Source organism: Tachyglossus aculeatus, chromosome 14 (assembly GCF_015852505.1).
Source record: "Tachyglossus aculeatus isolate mTacAcu1 chromosome 14, mTacAcu1.pri, whole genome shotgun sequence".
NCBI lineage: Eukaryota > Metazoa > Chordata > Mammalia > Monotremata > Tachyglossidae > Tachyglossus > Tachyglossus aculeatus.
In genome coordinates, this window is record NC_052079.1 from 40,586,222 (window position 1) to 40,599,371 (window position 13,150).

A 13,150-nucleotide genomic window follows, 5' to 3' on the forward strand; every position below is an offset into this window, starting at 1 on the left:
CAATCGGAGCCTCGTCTGGGGCCCGCGCCTGCGCAGTCGGCTCGCCTTGCGCCAAGGCCGGGTGTGTGTGTGGGGGGGTCTCGGCGCGCGGCGCCTTTCCGCACCAATCGGAGCCTCGTCCGGGGCCCGCGCCTGCGCAGTCGCCTCGCCTCGCGCCAAGGCCGGCTGGGGGGGCGGGGCCTCGGCGCGCGGCGCCTTTCCGCACCAATCGGAGCCTCGTCTGGGGCCCGCGCCTGCGCAGTCGCCCCGCCTCGCGCCAAGGCCGGGTGGGGGCGCGGCGCCTTTCCGCACCAATCGGAGCCTCGCGGGGCGGGTGACGTCACGCTGACGTCGGACGAAGGGCACAGACATTGGGGCCGGGAGGACGTTCGGCCTCTGTGAGCGGCGGCCTGCGTGAGGAGACGGTCGCCATCTTAGAGGGTGAGTGGGCCCGGGTAGGGGCGGCTTGACCTCGCTTTGGGGTGGGCGTCCTAACCGCCGCTCCCCCCTCCGTCCTCGGCCCAGGAAGATGTTCTCGTCCGTGGCGCCCCTGGCGCGCGCCAACCCCTTCAACGCGCCGCGCCTGCAGCTGCTGCACGAAGGAGAGGCCAAGGGCGGGCCCCAGGCGCCCCGCCGTCGGACCCTGGCCGCCGCCGCCGCCGCCGTCGAAGGTGAGGCTGCCGGCCGCGGGGACGCGCGCCCCCCTGCGCGCGCCGTGTACGCGCATGCGCGCTCCCGCGAACCAGGCCCGCCTTGGAGGACACGCAAGGGCACCGGGCGGGGCGGGATCGGCGGCCTCCCCGGGGCCCCTCACCCTGGCACGGACCCCGAAGGGGTTAAGTCAATCAATTAATCAATCAATCATATTTATTGACTGCTTACTATGTGCAGAGCACTGGACTAAGCGCTTGGGAAGTACAAGTTGGCAACATACAGAGACAGTCCCTACCCAACAGTGGGCTCACAGTCTAAAAGGGGAAGACAGAACAAAACCAAACATACCAACAAAATAAAATAAATAGGATAGACATGTACGAGTAAAATAAATAAGTAAATAAATAGAGTAATAAATATGTACAAACATATATACAGGTGCTGTGGGGAATCAATCAATCATATTTATTGAGCGCTTACTATGTGCAGAGCACTGGACTAAGCGCTTGGGAAGTACAAGTTGGCAACATCTAGAGACAGTCCCTACCCAACAGTGGGCTCCCAGTCTAAAAGGGGGAGACAGAGAACAAAACCAAACAAACCAACAAAATAAATAGGATAGATATGTACAAGTAAAATAAATAAATAGAGTAATAAATATGTACAAACATATGCATATATACAGGTGCTGTGGGGAATCAATCAATCAATCGTATTTATTGAGCGCTTACTATGTGCAGAGCCCTGGACTAAGCGCTTGGGAAGTACAAGTTGGCAACATAGAGAGACAGACCCTGCCCAACAGTGGGCTCACAGTCTAAAAGGGGGGGACAGAGAACAAAACCAAACATACTAACGAAATAAAATAGAATAGATATGTACAAGTAAAATAAATAGAGTAATAAGTACGTACAGACATATATACATATATACGGTGCTGTGGGGAGGGGAAGGAGGTAAGGCAGGAGGGATGGGGAGGGGAAGGAGGGGGTGAGGAAGAAGGGGGCTCAGTGTGGGAAGGCCTCCTGGAGGAGGTGAGCTCTCAGCAGGGCCTTGAAGGGAGGAAGAGAGCTAGCTTGGCGGGTGGGCAGAGGGATTGGGGGCATTCCAGGCCCGGGGGAGGACGTGGGCCGGGGGTCGATGGCGGGACAGGCGAGAACGAGGCCCAGTGAGGAGATTAGCAGCAGAGGGTGCGGGCTGGGCTGTAAAAGGAGAGAAGGGAGGTGAGGTAGGAGGGGGCGAGGGGATGGACAGCCTTGAAGCCCAGGGTGAGGAGTTTCTGCCTGATGTGCAGATTGATTGGTAGCCACTGGAGATTTTTGAGGAGGGAAGTGATATGCCCAGAGCGTTTCTGGACAAAGACAATCCGGGCGGCAGCATGAAGTTGAAACAGGTTACACGTAAAGCAAAGATGGAAAATGAAGAGCAGATGACACAGAACTGGGAGTCAGGAAGTCTCATGTCCTCCTCCTGGCCTGGAATGCCCGCCCTCCGCACATTTCATTCTGCTAACATGTTTGGTTTTGTTCTCTGTCTCCCCCCTTCTAGACTGTGAGCCTGCTGTTGGGTAGGGACCGTCTCTCTATGTTGCCAACTTGGACTTCCCAAGCGCTTAGTACAGTGCTCTGCACACAGTAAGCGCTCAGTAAATACGATTGAATGAATGAATGAGTGAAGGGCGGGCAACGTCCTTGACGACGACGCCCACGGTCACCGCGACGCCCTCTGGGAACGAGGGGCATTATACTAATCATGCCATTTATTCATTCACTCATTCAATCCTATTTATTGAGCGCTTACCGTGTGCGGAGCACTGTACTAAGCGCTTGGGAAGTCAAGGTTGGCAACGTATAGAGGCCGCCCCTACCCCACAGCGGGCTCACAGTCAATCAGTCGTACTTATTTCATTCATTCAATCGTGTTTATTGAGCGCTTACTGTGTGCAGAGCACTGTACTAAGCGCCTGGGAAGTCCAAGTTGGCAACGTGTAGAGACGGCCCCTACCCCACAGCGGGCTAACAGTCAATCAGTCGTATTTATTTCATTCAATCGTATTTATTGAGTGCTGACTGTGTGCGGAACACTGTACTAAGCGCCTGGGAAGTCCAAGTTGACACGTATGGAGACGGGCCCTACCCCACAGCGGGCTCACAGTCAATCAATCGTATTTATTAGAATAGAATAGATATGTACAAGTAAAATAAATAAATAAATGGAGTAATAAATACGTACAATCAATCAATCATATTTATTGAGCGCTTACTGTGTGCAGAGCACTGTACTAAGCGCTTGGGAACTTGTACAAGTTGGCAACATATAGAGACAGTCCCTACCCAACAGTGGGCTCACAGTCTAAAAGGGGGAGACAGAGAACAAAACCAAACATACTAACAAAATAATCAATAGAATAGATATGTACAAATTAAATAGAGTAATAAATATGTACAAACATGTATACATATCTACAGGTACTTTGGGGAAGGGAAGGAGGCAAGGCGGGGGGGGGGAGGGGGAGAGGAAGGAGGAGGCTCAGTCTGGGAAGGCCTCCTGGAGGAGGTGAGCTCTCAGTAGGGCCTTGAAGGGAGGAAGAGAGCTAGGTTGGTGGATCATCATCATCATCAATCGTATTTATTGAGCGCTTACTATGTGCAGAGCACTGTACTAAGCGCTTGGGAAGTACAAATTGGCAACATATAGAGACAGTCCCTACCCAACAGTGGGCTCACAGTCTAAAAGGGAGATGTGGGGAGGAAAGGCATTCCAGGCCAGGGGGATGACGTGGGAAGGGGGAAGGAAGTCTAGAAGGGGGAGACAGACAACAAAACATATTAACAAAATAAAATAAATAGAATGAATATGTACAAGTAAAATAGAGTAATAAATATATACAAACGTATATACAGCATGTATGTATATACAGCACGTATTAAGCACGGACTTGGTGCTAAGCGCTGGGGAGGTTACAAGGTGATCAGGTTGTCACACGTGGGGCTCACGGTCTTTTACGGATTAGGTCATTTCATTTCAGGTAATAGGTAATTATTTATATTCATTCATTCAATCGTATTTATTGAGTGCTTACTGCGTGCAGAGCACTGTGCTAAGCGCCTGGGAAGTACAAGTTGGCAACAGTTAGAGACGGTCCCTACCCAACAGCGGGTTCACAGTCTAGATGAGGTCACTGAGGCCCAGAGAAGTTAAGTGACTAGACTGAACCCGTTGTTGGGTAGGGACCGTCTCTCTATGTTGCCAACTTGTTCTTCCCAAGCGCTTAGTGCAGTGCTCTGCACACAGTAAGCACTCAATAAATACGATTGATTGAATGAATGAATGCCCAAAGTCACACTGCCGACAAGTGGCGGAGCCGGGATTGGAACCCATGACCTCTGACTCAAGCCCCTGCTATTTCTACTGAGCCACGCCCCAGTCGACGGGATTTATTATGTAAATTCCCAAGCGCACAATTTCACTTTTTCCCCCAATCTGAATCCCCTTTCTCCACGATTTCCACCCCCCACCCCCCCCTTTGAGGTTAAAGGTGAGAACTGGGTTTTGAGTTAAGGCCGTAGGATGGATGGGATTTGGAGAAGCAGCGTGGCTCAGTGGAAAGAGCGCGACCTTGGGAGTCAGGTCATGGGTTCAAATCCTGGCTCCGCCAACTGTCAGCTGTGTGACTTTGGGCAAGTCATTCCACTTCCCTGGGCCCCGTCTGTAAAATGGGAATTAAAACTAGGACAACCTGATCACCTTGTAACCTCCCCAGTGCTTTGCACATAGTAAGCGCTTAACAAATACCATCATTATTCGGAGAGACTAGGCAAGGGAGAGGAGAGGCCCATTTCCTCCCCCTATTTTGGTGACATCCCGGTTTTGGGTGAAGGTGGTAGGATGGACGGTTTGGACACCTGTGTACATGTTTTGTTGTCTGTCTCCCCCCCCACCTTCTGGACTGGGAGCCCGTTGTGGGGTAGGGACCGGCTCTATATGTTCCAATTTGTACTTCCCAAGCGCTTAGTACACTGCTGTGCACATAGTAAGTGCTCAGTAAGTACAGTTGAATGAATGATTAAATGGGTGGGATTCGGAGAGACTATGCAAGGGAGAGGAGAGGCCCATTTCCTAAGTAGTAAGGTGACCGGACGATTGAGCCTCGTAGCACATTTCTGCTGAAATCGAAGGGGGCAACATAGTTATTGATCCAGGGGGTCGTCGTTCCCGTTTAACTTGGGGGTAGAAATGTGGAAGGGAAGACCAATTTTGCACAGCGTATGGTATGTAGACGAGCCATAGAAACTATCACATTCCTAGGGCCTAAAAAGTCAGTCAGTGGTACTTACGGAGCGCTTACTGTGTGCAGAGTCCTGTAGTAAGTGCTTGGGAGAGTATAATAAAAAATAAACAGACACTTCCTGCCCACGATGAGCTTACAGGCTAGAGTACAGTAAAGTACTATGCTATGTTCTAAGTGCTGGGGGAGATACAGTCTCTGTAGGCAACAAACTAGTGAAAACTTCCTTGGCTTTTTTTTTTTAACTACATTTTTTTCTTCCCCTTAGCCCAGTGATTTGGGGATCTGTCGGATGGATTCTTCTTGATGGTTTTAAATTTTGGGGTGAAGTTAGGCTCCAAGTTCTAGCTCTGAAGGTGTATTTTAGAAAGTAATAATTGCAAGGCCAGTGTTATAACTAAATGATCAGATTATTATCAAAATGTTACCTAATCTTTATCCTTTAGAAGAAAAGTCAAGAGGTATAGTTTTTGCTTCAAACTGAAGGGAAGTAAAATGTCTTGCCTCTTAGCTTCAGTCTGCAGTTAAATGCAAGAGATGCTTTGGAATGGCGTAGAACAGTGGACAGAAACTAGTATTTTTCAGCAGAGGTAATCCACATTTCTTTTCCAGTAGCTTAAATGTTAGTAACTGATAAAGACAAAATGTACTTCTTTTTAACTAAGCAGAAGAATATAGCTGTGACTATGGATCTGGCAGATTCTTTATCCTCTGTGGCCTTGGCGGAATTATTAGCTGTGGCACTACACATACAGCACTGGTTCCCCTAGATCTGGTTAAATGCCGAATGCAGGTTGGTTTTGCATGTTCCAATAAGCGTATTCGTGAAGCATGGCTACTGGTGTGGTAAATGTATGTACGAACTAACAGGTTGTGAAAACCTAACTATGACCAATAGATAAACTGTTTTCCTATAATGTATGATGGTACTTGATATTAAAAAGCATGGTGTGTCTTGTTTTTGCTACAGAATACAGTTGTGAATATGGCTCATTGAAGTTTTATGCACTCTGTGGCTTTGGTGGGGTCCTAAGTTGTGGTCTGACACACACTGCTCTTGTACCTCTGGATTTAGTGAAATGCCGTATGCAGGTTTGTATTTTGAAAAGACAGTGTAAAACATTTGGAGTGTCTTAATATGTTGACTCAACATGCTTTAGAAGCCAGGAGGAAAAGAAACCTCAACTAAAATAGAGTTCTAGGTGTCTTGATTTGGACGTTAGGCATTTGTAAAGGGAAAATATCACAGCATATTGTCAAGGAAGCTTTGAGAGTGACCTTTGTGTGGGTGACTTCCCTTCCAGCTGCCCTTTGCCTTAATCAAGAGAACTGAATTCTGACCCTTAGTCCTACCTAGGTGTGCTTTCCTCCCTGCCCACCATCCTGTCTAGAGTTGGATTAATAGCTAGGTGATAACCAGATAAGAAACCAATTGCCAGCTGTGGATAGGTTGCCCAACAATCCTCTTAGAGTAGTGAGTGGGCTTCCTTAAAGCCCTGAGCTGCAAGAGGAAGTGTTTGAGAAGTCTGTAAATCTTAAGGAAAGCTATAACCCCCTTTATTACTGAGAGATGCTTTTCTGGGTGTCATTTCATCTTTGTCCTGGGTCCCCTTACTCTGGTTGCCTTTTCTGGATATCAAGGCATTTTAGATCATTTTTTATTTAAAAGCATCTATCTTGAAGGTAAAATAACTATGAAAAATGTATTTGTCTCAAACAGGTTTAGAAGTCCACTTACGTGTAAGAGAGGAAGGTGAGGCCAGCAGTAGAGAGATAAGAAAACTTTTCAGAGCATCAGGTTCTGCAGACTAAAGAGACTTGATTTCTTTTAGACCATGGGTTTGTTTAGTGATGGAGAGGCAGGCACCATTTTAAACTGTGAATCGAGTTTGAGTGCCTAAACCTGACCAAATGTGGTAAAGGTGTAACTTAGTTGTAAAAGTCAAATTTAATAAACTAAGAGTAACTGGTCACATCTAATAATGGCTGCGTTTTGGAGCAATTTATGACTGCGGTATGAATGACCAGCAGCTTGAAGTGCAAACTGCTTGGTGTGTTTACTAGAATGTACTTAGTAGTGTTGGGCTAACTGTGTAATGCTCAGCCATTAATCCCATGTTAGCAAACCAGTAGAAAACTGATGATGCAGAAATGTGGGTGGTCTAAGGAAACAAAGTGTCTGAGCTTGAATTCATTACTAGTAAGGAGTAAAACTGCTTTGGACTCAGTATCTTGCATATGTATGGTTAAAGACACTGATGTTTAAAAAATCCGATTTTGACTTTATGAATGTTCTCTGAAGGTGGACCCCCAGAAGTACAAAGGCATCTTCAATGGATTTTCAGTCACGCTCAAGGAGGATGGTGTTCGTGGATTGGCTAAAGGATGGGCTCCAACTTTCATCGGCTACTCCATGCAGGGACTCTGCAAGTTTGGGTTTTATGAAGTCTTCAAAGTTTTGTATAGCAACATTCTTGGAGAGGTAACTCAGTCGGTTAATTTTTTTTTTGAAATTTGAAACGTTTATACTGAAATACTGTTTAAAAGTGATCTTTAAGGCCTAAGTTCCCTCTTCTTCCCCCTTCTGTTTTTCACTCCTCCTTTTTATGTTTCAGGAGAATACTTACCTCTGGCGTACATCACTTTACTTGGCTTCCTCTGCCAGTGCTGAATTCTTTGCAGATATAGCGTTGGCTCCAATGGAAGCTGCCAAGGTTCGAATTCAGACCCAGCCAGGCTACGCTAACACTCTGCGGGAAGCTGCTCCAAAAATGTTCAAAGAAGAAGGCCTATGGGCGTACGTAATCATCTTGGACTAGCAATTTTAAAAACCTGTAGATTTTTATTACATCAGATCTACTAACAAACCACCTGGACTGATTGGAGTGGGATTATTTCTGTGTGGTGATGGTCTCATTTTTCTCTACCATGCCTGTGAGTGTCTGTCTGTCTGTGTGGGGGTTGTTGTTGGAGGAAAATGGAACAAAGATCGCTTCAATCCAAGTCAATCTCTAGTGGTGCGACCTGGGTTGTTCAGTATTGGACGTGGGGGTGATGCCTTATTTGAAAGCCCTCCTTAGCCGACCCTGCCAGAATAAAGAAGGTAACATGCTTCCTTAGATCCACCTTTGTGGTTGCCCACCTTGAACTGAGTTCTACTAGTTTAAACATTTTGTTTCTGGTAGTTCCAGTCAAGAGGCATCCAGCAACTTCTTTGGTTGTATAGTCAAAGGTGCTTGAGTCATTGGCATGTAAGAGAAATATACCTGCATGTTAGTCATGTGTTCTGATTGCAAGTGGCAGCAGCATTGCGTGTCATTTCTCACTATCAGAGCTTGACTGGTGTGCGGACACTTAAACTAAAACCAGGGGGTCCTAACGTTTTTATTACTTTTTTTAAGTTAACTGTTTTGAATTTTTTTAGATTCTACAAAGGGGTTGCTCCTCTATGGATGAGGCAGATACCGTACACCATGATGAAATTTGCCTGTTTTGAACGTACCGTTGAAGCTCTCTACAAGTATGTGGTTCCTAAACCCCGAAGTGAATGTTCGAAGGCAGAGCAGCTGGTTGTAACATTTGTGGCTGGGTACATAGGTAAGATCGGTTGGAATATTAACCTATTTTCTGAACTTATCTCTTATGCCTATCACTTGTTTAAAATATTCCAAGAACTCAACTGTTCATATTCGTATTCTACATAGGACAAGTCAGCAGTTTTTGATCACTTACAAAACCCAAACCCACTTCTTAGAGCTAACTTATTTTAAAATTAGATCTTACCAAGGTGCATTCAGAACTAACCCTCCTCTTTATTGGCAGGAGTTATTGACTTAAGTGATTTCAAATAAGAGGCTATGAAGGGCTCATTGACAATTGGCTCTTTTTTTTTTAATTAAGCTGGTATCTTCTGTGCCATCGTGTCTCACCCGGCGGATTCTGTGGTATCTGTGTTGAACAAAGAAAAAGGCAGCTCTGCCACTCAAGTTCTCCAGAGGCTGGGATTCAAAGGTAGGGAACCCTTGATTTACGTGTCAAAGACAGCTCTTGGGTATCTCTCAAACAATCAGTTGTATTTATGGAGTGCTTACTGTGTGCAGAGCACTGTACTGAGCACTTGGGAGAGTACAATATAACATCTGTTAGACACGTTGCCTGCTTACCTCTAGATTGTATTTTGCACTTGTCACGTTTCATTGCTCTTTCCTCTGCCCACCAGGTGTTTGGAAGGGATTGTTTGCTCGTATCATCATGATTGGTACCCTAACTGCACTACAATGGTTCATCTACGATTCAGTGAAGGTCTACTTCAGACTTCCCCGTCCCCCTCCACCTGAGATGCCAGAATCTCTGAAGAAGAAGCTTGGGCTGACCCAGTAGACAGATCGAGATAAACTATGGACTGAATCTGCTTGCTGATCAGTGTTGAGCAAAGTACTTAAGTAAAAGAAACTTTTATATATTTGAAAATGTAGGCAATTAAAAGAAGTCTGTTCCTGATGTGATTAATGGTTGTGCCCTTGTCAGGTGTGAGGGCTTCTAAATTGTAACTGTTGCAATAAACAAACTATTCACGATTTGTGGGTGGTGACTGGATATCTTCACTTGATCCGGAAGACACAGCTTAAATACTTAAAGCCAGAGAGAGCTTACAAAGGGAATTGTAAAGGGCTTGACTAATTGTATTAAAGGGTGAAGGTTTCCCTGCATGCTGAAATACTTTATAATCCATATTTTGGACTCCGCTCCTATTCTTGACTAATCAAGTGAACCAACAATGCTGCCTTTTAACTTCCGTTTCTCCTTACAGCCTGAAAATGGAAATCCTTGCTCCTCCCAAGGCCATCTTGAACCCAACCCTTGCAAAGAATGTTACAATTTTGTGTAGAAAAGGGCTAATTACATGTGAAAGTAAATGAGAGCGGGAGGGATGGGGTCTATCAAGCTATCAAACACCTTTGGATGAAATTGGTGTCATTTTATGCGGAATTTTTTTCATCTCAACAATAATAGTTCAGGTAAAAACTTAAGTGGATTATAGGATTCAGTGGGAATCAAGTCTAGCCTGTAGATTTCAGGCCTATAAGAAGATGCTGCAGTTAGGCTGAAAATGAATCCACTTGAACCTTATAGGGCTCCAAGTATTAATTAGTGGCAATAAGACTTAGCATTATTGAATGTCCTAGATAAAATGTAGTATGTCTGTACTACTTAGTGGGTAGGTATGTGGTAATAATATATGGTATTATGTGTACTGTGTGGCAGGCACTGTACTAAGGGCTGGAGTTAGATATATAAGGGTTGGACAGTCAAGTCCCCATTTTACAGATGAGGGAACTGAGGCTCAGAGAAGTGACTTGCCCAAGATCACAGCAGACAAGTGGCAGAGCCAAGATTAGAACCCAGGTCCTTCCAACTCCTAGGTCCCTGCTCCATCCAGTAGCCACACTGCTTTATGGCAACAATCTACAATAATCTCTAGTAGTCTGTATAGTATTCTTTATGGGTGGATCTTGGTCCCACATTCTACAGTTTGGGAGAATATGGTGTTAAATGCTGACTGTGTGTCAAAACACTGTTCTGAGCCCTGGGTTTGGCTTTGTCATGCATGGGGCTCACAATCAAGGAGGGAGAACAGGCATTTAATCCCCAGTTTACAGTTGAGGACATTGAAGCAAAGAGAAGGGACTGGGCCAAGGTCACACAGAGAGCAATTGGCAGAGCTGGGATTAGATCAATAGTATTTCAGGTGCTTGCAATGGAGCTGGTTGACATTCCTGCCTTCAAGGAGTTTATCATCTAATAAGGTAGGTAATAATTGCGGTATCTGGTAAGTGTTATGTGCCAAGTGTTACACTAAGCATTGGAAAAGAGACAAGATCAGCAGGTTCTTCATGGGGCTCACAGTCTAGGAGGGAGAATAGGTATTAAATACCGATGTTATAAATGTGGGCATGGAGAAGTTGAGACTTGCTCAAGGTCACATGCCAGTTAGGTGGCAGAGCAGGAATTATACACTCAAATAATTTGCAGGTAAGCATTAAGGGGATAATGTAGTTGAGTGCTTGGTCCTCATATTTTTATTTAAAAGGCCTCCTGACTGAAATGTGGGAAATCAGACAATAGTTTTTTGAGTGTTTACATACTAAGTGTCTAGGAGAGTACAAAGCAACAAGAGTTAGTGGGCGTATTCCCCGCCCACAACAAGATTAACAGAGTTTCTGCAGCTGCTTGGTAAACTCTCATACTTCATAGCTTTAAACTGTATTTGGTAGAACTTCCACTGAGTACTTTATGGGCCTCTTGTGACTCAGTTACAGGGCACAAAATTGCTTTAGTTTGTAACATTCAGTTGGATTTTTCATTCTACCTTTTTTTAAATGACTATAAATCTTGGGTGTTTAATAATTGTGGTATTTGTTAAGCACTTATGGGTCAGGCACTGTACTAAGCGCTGGTACAGATCCCAGCAACTCGGGCTGGACACAGTCTCAATCCCCATTTTACAGATGAAGTAACTGAGACACAGAGAAGTAAAATGACTTCCCCATGGCCACACAGCAGAAAAGTGGGAGAGCAGGAATTAGAACCCACAACCTTCCCAAGCCTGTGCTCTAACCCCTAGGCCATGTGCTTACCAAATAAAGTTTTATAGGTAGTCTTCATAGCCAACAATTGTTTGGCACATACATGAGTATTTGGTTCAAACTTGCTGTTGCAGCAAGCATTATTCCTCTCTCTATACATTTTATGAGCAGGATTACCAGGTCATATCAGTTCTTGGGACAATTAGCTTTAAAAGGTATAAAACTTTAAAGCTTTATAGTACTTATATTTGCTTGTTGGAACTATAGGCTTAACTTTACACCCTTGGCTAACACTTAAAAATTGTCTAACTATGGATTTTGCAGATGTACTCACTGGTCATTTGCACTCTTAGGTCCTCACTTCTTCCTTGGGGTATATTAATTAAAAATTTATTAATGTCCTAATGTGCAGTGAAGCAGAGCCTGGCTTTTGCTATTAATGGTACTATCATGAGGCAAATGTGCCTTACTGAACCCTGAATGAAAACGCCGGCAAGACTCACAAATACCCCACAAAAATTACAACCCAATGATATATCTGCACTATTTGCTGACCTCTACCTACGTACAGCCTGTATCGTATCAACCTGCCTTTCCCCACTTCAGTCCATACTTCACCCTGCTGCCTGGGTTATCTTTCTATGGAAACGCTCTGAGCATGTCATCCCCCTCAAAAATCTCCAGTGGTTGCCTATCAACTGCCTTATCAAACAAAAACCCACTGTTGGCTTCAAAGCTCTCCATCAGCTTGCCCCTTCTTACTTCACCTCCCTTCTCTCCTACATCCCAGCCTGCACACTCTGCTCCTCTGGTGCTAAACTTCTCACTGTGCCTCTATCTTGCCTGATAGAGAATGGGCTTGGGAGTAAGAAGTTCACGAGTTCTAAGGCTGACTCCACCGCTTATCTGCTGTGTGACCTTGGGCAAGTCACAACTTCTCTGTGTCTGTTATCCTCAAAATGGGGATTGAGACTGTGAGCCCCATGCAGGAGAGGGACTGTGGTTCAACCTAATTTGCTTGTATCCTCCCCCAATGCTTAGTGCAATGCCTGGCACATATATGCGTTTAACAAATACCATAATTATTAGTATTATTATTAATAGTATTAAAAGAATACATGAAAGTATGCTAAACATGCCTTGTGTACTCCTCTTTCATCGAACTGCCAGCAGGTATGGAGCCTGAGAATTCCCAGAGACTGTCAAGGCCACAAGAGGATTAAGAACAAGTCTGCAGAGGTTGAAAAAGCCTGAAATGCGGTTTGTCAATCAGGTGAGCATACAGACCTTGGGGACTAATATGGCAGTAGTTCCAGCTGTCATTCCAGCACCAGGGACATTTGGCATCGTATCGTTGATCCTCACGGGGGTTTGTGGGGTGCTCTTCAAACTACAACTAGTGGTATCTGTTTCCAGAACCATTGGTTGTACCTCTAAAGACAAATCCATTAATGTTGGATCGGTTCTTAGCACCAGGTTTATTCTGAAAAGATTGGAGTGTGACATCAGCTTTTCTCTCAAAACATTTTGTAGTAAAATAAAACACTGGCCCCATATAGATCTGTCCTATTTGGATTTGTGTTTTCCTTATGCACAGAGGTTAGTAGGTTTCAAGTCTTTGACTATGCATATCTGTAGCTGA

At 45.2% G+C, this 13,150-nt stretch overlaps 1 protein-coding gene and 1 non-coding gene across 3 annotated transcripts; both read left to right on the top strand.

Moving 5' to 3' along the window:
* Positions 1–324: 324 nt before the first annotated feature.
* On the top strand, positions 325–9,500 carry SLC25A3 (solute carrier family 25 member 3). Of its 2 annotated transcripts, none has more exons than XM_038756398.1 (8): positions 325–420; positions 505–650; positions 5,590–5,714; positions 7,224–7,403; positions 7,537–7,718; positions 8,346–8,518; positions 8,822–8,932; positions 9,141–9,500. In XM_038756398.1, the coding sequence occupies exons 2-8, from the start codon at positions 509–511 to the stop codon at positions 9,299–9,301; spliced, it is 1,074 nt and encodes a 357-aa protein (XP_038612326.1). In that variant the 5' UTR covers positions 325–420; positions 505–508; the 3' UTR covers positions 9,302–9,500. The 2 variants fall into 2 exon arrangements, with proteins under 2 accessions (XP_038612326.1, XP_038612327.1); XM_038756399.1 differs by lacking the exon at positions 5,590–5,714 and adding an exon at positions 5,892–6,013.
* Positions 8,027–8,276, top strand: LOC119937396. The gene has a single exon (XR_005454068.1). It is a non-coding gene; the product is annotated as a small nucleolar RNA SNORA53 (small nucleolar RNA).
* Positions 9,501–13,150: the final 3,650 nt, after the last annotated feature.

What these genes read in the sequence shown, in the direction of transcription:
- SLC25A3 (XM_038756398.1), top strand. Translation starts at nt 509, where the DNA reads ATGTTCTCGTCCGTGGCGCCCCTGGCGCGCGCCAACCCCTTCAACGCG. An exon ending in CGCCGCCGCCGCCGTCGAAG is followed by an intron (nt 651 to 5,589) that starts GTGAGGCTGCCG and finishes TTAACTAAGCAG; the next exon opens with AAGAATATAGCTGTGACTAT. An exon ending in CCAGAGGCTGGGATTCAAAG is followed by an intron (nt 8,933 to 9,140) that starts GTAGGGAACCCT and finishes TCTGCCCACCAG; the next exon opens with GTGTTTGGAAGGGATTGTTT.